Here is a 7,700-nt window from a genome sequence, read left to right on the forward strand (position 1 = left end):
GTAGGAACTAGTGCTGAGACCACCATTCATGCGTGCTTTATATTGCAACATTATCGTGTTAGCGTGTCTGATTATGCCCACTTTCGTGGTATGAAGATACTAGATTGTCTGCTTGATTGGTAGTTGTTTGTTAAATTGCTTAGTGTCGAAATTATTCGACTATATATATAATATTATCATATTGTTTGTTGTTTGTTTGTTTGTTGCTGTTATTCGTTGTTGTGTTTTGTTGGCTTGATCATATTATGCATATGGGTATAATATATTTATATATACATAGCGTTTGGCCCTATTATATCTATAACTCATCTATGCTTGCCCACCAGATGCCGCCGAGGCGTGATAATAGGCGTAATGCTGCAGGAGGAGACAACAATGGCAATGATGTACCGCCATACATGCAGCAGTTGCTTCAGGGACAGGCTCAGTTGATCCAGTTGCTTGTCCAGAACCAGAACAACAACAATAACAACAACAATCAGCCGCCACCGCCACCAGTGGATATGCTTACCAGGTTCTTGAGGTTGAATCCTCAGAGGTTCTCCAGTTACCCTGAACCTATTGTGGCTGATGATTGGCTCCGTGCAATCAACAGGAACCTGGAGACGGTTGGATGCACTGATGCAGAGAGGGTGAGGTTTGCCTCACATTTGTTGGAGGGTCCTGCTGCAGCTTGGTGGGACAACTACTTGGTCACTTATCCCATTGCTACTATCACATGGCCTCAGTTTCAGGATGCTTTTCGTGCTGCACATGTGTCTGCTGGTGCTATGAGTCTGAAAAAGAAGGAGTTCCGCAGTTTGCGCCAGGGAGGTCGCACAGTTAATGCGTATGTGGAGGAATTTAATAATCTTGCATGTTATGCTCCTAATGATGTTAACATTGATGCAGCTAGGCAGGAGAAATTCTTGGAGGGCCTTAATGATGAGTTGAGCCTTCAGTTGACAGTGGCCACTTTTAGGAATTGCCAGGATCTGATTGATAAGGCCATTGTGCTGGAGGGAAAGCAACATGCCATAGAGAATCGCAAGAGGAAGTACAACAACAATAACAGGTATAATTTAGGACCACAGCAGAAGCCACGCACTTCATATCATGGTAATGGAGGTAATGGGCATCATAATCATCATGGAGGTAATGATCATAATCATCATGGAGGGAATGGCCACAACCATAATGGCCACCATCATCATAATGGGCACAAGAGTAACAATGGCAATGGCAGAGGTAATGGTAATGGTAATGGCAATGGAGGGAACAATAACCAGAACCACCAGGTTACACGTGCGCCAAGGGATTTGAGTCAGGTGCAGTGCTTCAGGTGTAAGGCTATGGGGCACTATGCCACAGATTGCCCAGGGGCGAAGAACTCAGGATCTAGTAAGCCAAACCCCTTCCAAAAGGGTCATGTAAATCATATTAATGTGGAGGAGGTTTACAATGAACATGATGCAGTGATTGGTAAGTTCTTGATAATTCAGTACCTGCAATTGTTCTTTTTGATACTGGTGCATCGCATTCATTCATTTCGAGGGTATTTGTTGATAAACATGGATTGCCAACCAAAACACTTAGTATGCCTATTAGAGTGAGTTCCCCAGGAGCTGAGATGATAGCAGGTGTTGGTTGTCATCAGTTGACGTTGTCTATTGGGAAGCATGAGTTTCCTACAGATTTGATTATATTAAAGTCACAAGGTCTGGATATTATTTTGGGTATGGATTGGTTGCAGTTATATAAAGGTCGTATTGATTGTGCCAGTCGGTCTATCGCTCTTAGTGCACCAGGAGGGAAGAGGATCAAATATGTGTGTAAGTATAAGCGTAATCAGGTACAGGTGAACTCTCTTAAGGGGGTAGCCTGGAAGAGGTGCCAGTCGTGAGGGATTATCCAGATGTGTTTCCAGAGGAGTTGCCAGGTATGCCACCAGATAGAGATATTGAGTTTCTTACTGATTTAATACCAGGCACTGGACCTATTGCAAAGAGACCGTATAGAATGCCTCCTCAAGAGTTGGAGGAATTGAAGAAGCAGATAAGAGAATTGCAGGAACAAGGATTTATTCGCCCAAGTTCATCACCTTGGGGAGCTCCAGTTTTGTTTGTGGAGAAAAAGGATGGGACCTTGAGGATGTGTGTTGATTATCGTTCTCTGAATGAGGTAACCATTAAGAATAAGTATCCTTTGCCTATGATAAATGATCTGTTTGACCAATTGGAGGGAGCTACTGTGTTTTCTAAGATTGATCTCCGTTCTGGTTATCATCAATTGATGATTCGTGAGCAAGATATTCCAAAGACTGCTTTTACTACGAGGTATGGGTTGTATGATTATACTCTTATGTCATTTGGATTGACTAATGCTCCTGCATACTTCATGAATATGATGAACAAGGTGTTTATGGAGTTCTTGGATAAATTTGTGGTTGTTTTCATTGATGATATATTGGTATTCTCCAAGAATAAGCAAGAGCATGAGGTGCATCTGCGTTTGGTATTGGAGAAATTGAGGGAACATCAGCTGTACGCCAAGTTTAGCAAATGTGAGTTTTGGCTGGATGAGGTAGCATTCCTTGGACATGTTGTGTCAGGTAATGGAGTTGCAGTTGATCCATCTAAGGTTGCTGCAGTTACAGAGTGGGAGACACCCACGACAGTTGGAGAGATTCGCAGCTTTTTGGGCCTTGCAGGTTACTACAGGAGGTTTATTGAGAACTTTTCTAAGATTGCAAAGCCTATGACTGAATTGCTGAAGAAAGGGAAGAAATTTGTTTGGATTGATGAATGTGAAGCCAGTTTTCAGGAGTTGAAGCAACGTTTGGTTACAACACCAGTCTTAACTCTGCCGGATATACATAAGGACTTCCAGGTATATTGTGATGCTTCTCGTCAAGGACTTGGGAGTGTTTTGATGCAGGAAGGTAAAGTTGTTTCATATGCTTCACGTCAGCTTAAGAATCATGAGCATAATTATCCTACACATGATTTGGAGTTAGCCTCAATTGTGCATGCATTGAAAACTTGGAGGCCATATCTTATTGGTAATCATTGTGATATATTTACTGATCATAAGAGCTTGAAGTATATTTTTACTCAGAAGGATTTGAACCTCAGGCAGAGGAGATGGTTGGAGCTTATTAAAGATTATGATTTGAATGTGCAGTATCATCCTGGTAAGGCTAATGTTGTTGCTGATGCATTGAGTCGTAGGAGCCATGCTAATGCAATAAATATTGATGATATGCCACCGGAGTTATGTGAGCAGTTCAGGAATCTCAGGTTGGAGATGGTTCCTAAGGGATATTTAGCAACACTTGAGGTAAAGCCTACTTTGCTTCACAGGATCAGAGAAGCTCAAAAGAATGACAAGGAGATTGCTGAGATAAAAGAGAATATGGTTAAAGGTAAGGCAGAACGTTTCCATGAGGATGAACATGGAGCCATATGGTTTGAGAAGCGTATTTGTGTACCTCGAGATGCAGATATCAGGAAGTTGATTCTTCAGGAGGCGCATGATTCACCTTATTCTATTCACCCAGGTAATACTAAGATGTATTTGGATTTGAGGGAAAGATTTTGGTGGCCTAGCCTGAAGAGGGAAATTGCTGGATATATTGCAACATGTGATGTGTGCCAGAGGGTTAAAGGAGAACATCAGAGACCAGCAGGTTTGTTACAGCCATTGCCTATACCTGATTGGAAGTGGGATGAGATTGGTATGGACTTCATTACAGGTTTACCCAGGACTCGGTCAGGTTATGATTCTATTTGGGTAGTTGTTGATCGTTTGACTAAAGTTGCTCACTTCATCCCAGTAAAGACTACTTATACCAGTGCTCAGCTAGCAAAAATTTATATGTCTAAAATTGTTTGTCTGCATGGAGTTCCAAGGAAGGTAGTGTCTGATAGAGGTACTCAGTTCACATCCAAATTTTGGCGTCAGTTGCATGAATCCTTGGGCACTAGGCTGGAGTTCAGTACAACTTTCCATCCACAAACAGATGGGCAGACAGAGAGGGTAAATCAGATTTTGGAGGATATGCTGAGAGCTTGTGCTTTGGACTATGGGTCCAGTTGGGATGATAATTTACCTTATGCAGAGTTCTCATATAATAACAGTTATTAGGCTAGTCTGAAGATGGCACCATTTGTGGTATTGTATGGTAGGAAGTGCAGGATGCCATTGATGTGGGATGAGGTTGGAGAACGTTAGTTCTTTGGACCAGACTTGATCAGGGATGCTGAGGAGAAGGTCAAGTTGATTCATGACAGGCTGAAGATAGCACAGTCCAGACAGAAGAGTTATGCAGATGCAAAACGTAAGGAGGTGACATATGAGGTAGGAGACCGTGCATATCTTAGAGTTTCACCACTCCGTGGAATTAAGAGGTTTGGAATCAAAGGTAAGTTAGCACCATGTTTTGTGGGGCCTTACAAGATCTTGGAGCGTAGAGGAGAGGCAACTTATCAGCTGGAGTTGCCAGAATCTTTGTCTGGAGTTCATAATGTGTTTCATGTATCTCAGTTGAAGAGGTGACATGTAGAGATGATGGATGTTCCATTGAGGGACACAGTGCCACTTGGGGCAATTCAGTTGGAGAGTGATTTGACATATGAGGAGAAGCCTATTAAGATTCTGCAGACATCAGAGAGAGTTACTCGCACCAAGACAATCAAGTTATGCAAGGTTCAGTGGGATCATCATACAGAGGAGGAAGCTACTTGGGAACGAGAGGAAGATCTCAGGCAGGATCACCCACACCTATTGCTAGCCAGCCCGAATCTCGAGGGCGAGATTCATCTTAAGGGGGGTAGGTTTGTAACATCCCAATTTTTCTAAATTAGGATGTTAATAGATCATTCATATGCATATCATATTTTTATTGCATTATTTGCTTTTTCAGAATATTCAAATCATTATGCAACAAAAGGCAATTTATTTGGAGTGGAGATAACATGACTTCTCCCCTATTTTTACAAATGTTCATAATGTGCAGAATATTATTTCCAGTTCATCTGATATGTTCTGGTAATTTTTGCAATCTTCAAAATAATTTATTTGATTGTTTTATTGCTGTTTGAGTGGCCTATTGCATATTTTTTTTTTACAAAATTGCATTAGTGTTGGAACTAGTGTTCCTGTAGTTTATAGCTGTAGGGATATTTTGACTGTGTGTCCAGGTATTTTTATTTAGAAATTATATTGTGTATTTTATTTTATTTATTTTGTTTTCTGCTCCTGTGTTTAAAAATAAGAGAAAGGCAGCGAGCCGGCCAGCAAGCGGCCCAACCAGCCAGCCGGCCCAGCAGCGCCACCCACACCACTGCAGCCACCGCGGCCCAGCACCACACCGCTGCAGCCCACAACCATCGCAGCCCACTTCCCGCGAAGCGGTACGCAACAGCGTCGCTCGCACCCGACCCGCGCCCGATCCACCTCGCCTCCAGCCGCTGACCATGGGCCCCGTGCCTATTTGTCCCCTTCCTCCGGTCGGACGCACGCGCCCCGCACACGCACGCCGAGGCCGCACCCGAGTCGATTTGCGCCCCTGTCCGATCCCGTGCTCCCCAGGGACACCGCACGCGAGGAAAAGCCCTAGGGGAAACCTTCCGAAGCCCTTTCCCCATCGCCCCTCGTCCACATGCGCCTGTCGGGCGTTTTGGATCTCGCAGAGAAGGTCCGCCGACCGCCGCCGTTCGCCAACGTTTCCGCCGCCGTAAGGACGCCCCAGCCGCTCCACTTGTCACCGTTCGAACCCCCTCTCGACGCCGCACTCGTTTGACACCTCGGGTTAACTTGCAGCGCACCAGGACGACGCCGCCACCGACGCCCGACTTCGCCGGAGCACGCCGGAGTTCAGGAGCTTGCCACCGCCGCTCGAGGGAGCCCCGTCGCCGTTGAACACCACCACCACCTCCGCTACTCACCGCCGCATCCACCCATCCCCTTACCTTCGCCGGAGACGCGCCGCCGCCAACGCCTGAGACCGTCGCCGCCATTTTCCCCTGTTCTGGTAAGCACATGCGCCCAGCCAATCGGACGCCGCCACATGGCACTTCACTACAGGGCACGCACATGAGTTGCTACAGTGCCCAGGAGATTTCTGTTTCTGTTTGTTTTTTTTCAGATTTTCAACTCTAACTTCAACTAGCTACATCTTTTATTACATAAGTCCAAATTAGGTGATTCTTTTTCCTATGATCTCACAAAAACCAGCACTTTATCATAGTACCAAAATCTCACATGCTTGCACTATTTAAATTTGAATTCGTTCAAATTCAAATTAAATCTTCCGGAGGCCATAACTCTCAAACCGTTTATCGGAATCGAGTGATTCTTGTTGCATTGTGACCATAGTGCATTTTAGGTGCTGTTAAGCTTCTGTTGTTGAGTTTTAAAAATGGTGTCCTTGATGTTGGTTTTGTTTTGGTTCAATTCGTGTTCCGGTGATTGATTTGTTGAATTGTGTGAAACGTGTAGATTGTCCGGAGTGCGACGCGAGCTATTGTCAAGAGTGTGACTTTCTGAACTAGAACCAAGGCAAGTTACATGTTGATCATCCTTTACCTATTGCTTTCTATGCATGTAGTTATATCACACTATGAATATATGCATGCATAGGATTATTATATTTTTGCTATATTGTTGAGCTATCTCCCGTCATTGCAGATCGTGGTAGTTGTAGTTTTGCTATGCTTTGTAGACGGGGTTGGTTCGAGTATTCATTGAGCTTATGTGAGGATTATATATTTAACAACTGAGTAGTAACTCAGGATTTAACTCACCTCTGGGCGGAAGTGGTATTGCTTGGTGTTGAGGGAAGGCATCATGGGGTCTTGCACCTTTTCTAAGGCCATGCGCTCATGAGAGTGCACCCTAAGTGGAATGCCGCCCAGGTTCAAAAAGATCAGACAGACTTAGTGACTAGTAGCTTCCATGTGCGGCCACTGGCTATATGGGCTCTGGCTTAGTTGATCAGTTGTTGGAACCCTGGCCCAGACAGTGTCGACAGATGTAGCATATATAGGTGGGATGTGGTCGTCAGGTGGTTAAGGGAACCTCTTCTGAAAGACTTCGTCTCAATCTTCGGATTGGGTCCAGTGGGTAAAGCGTACTAAACTCTGCAGAGTATTAAAACTAATCATGATTAGTCGTGCCTGCGGTTATGGGTAAATTTGAGCGACTATGCCATTACAGTGTTGGATGATCTTGACAGATGTGACACTTAATAAATTTGTTGGGCAACTTAATAAAGGGTAGGTTGGACTTGATTTTTCCAACTCAACCTTGTGTATATAATTGTAGTAATAAAAGAACTAATTTTTTTTGACTATTAGGTAGTTATGAGGACAAAATCAGCTTTCTGCAAAAATAAACCCCAAGCCTTCCTTTTGTTGTACTATGCATATACATGTAGGTCTGCTTTATTATTACTCCTGTGTAACTTGCCAATACATTCAAAGTATTGACCTATATGGCTGCAACGTCTCATGTTGCAGGATATTCAGACGAAGAGTAAGGTACCGTTAGGGTCGCGAGTGTGCACTCAGCATCGCTAGTGGGCTATGATGGGACTCATTGTTATTTTCTGCTACTTTCCACTGTTTGATTGAATAAAGCTAGCCAAGTGATATGCAGATTGTTTTATTTTATATATTCGGGATCATACGTTGTAATAAATGATGCACTTGCTATTCTGG

The 7,700-nt window shown here is 43.9% G+C and overlaps 1 protein-coding gene across 1 annotated transcript; it reads left to right on the top strand.

Annotated features, from left to right (window-relative positions):
* Window positions 1–326: 326 nt before the first annotated feature.
* Window positions 327–4,604, top strand: LOC141027935 (uncharacterized). The gene is made up of 8 exons (XM_073505581.1): window positions 327–1,461; window positions 1,967–2,160; window positions 2,461–2,590; window positions 2,690–2,868; window positions 3,163–3,318; window positions 3,637–3,733; window positions 4,226–4,402; window positions 4,525–4,604. Exons 1-8 carry the CDS (start codon window positions 327–329, stop codon window positions 4,602–4,604), a joined length of 2,148 nt encoding a protein of 715 aa, XP_073361682.1.
* The last annotated feature ends 3,096 nt before the right edge of the window (window positions 4,605–7,700 follow it).

This window comes from Aegilops tauschii, chromosome 1 (assembly GCF_002575655.3).
Source record: "Aegilops tauschii subsp. strangulata cultivar AL8/78 chromosome 1, Aet v6.0, whole genome shotgun sequence".
Classification (NCBI taxonomy): domain Eukaryota; kingdom Viridiplantae; phylum Streptophyta; class Magnoliopsida; order Poales; family Poaceae; genus Aegilops; species Aegilops tauschii.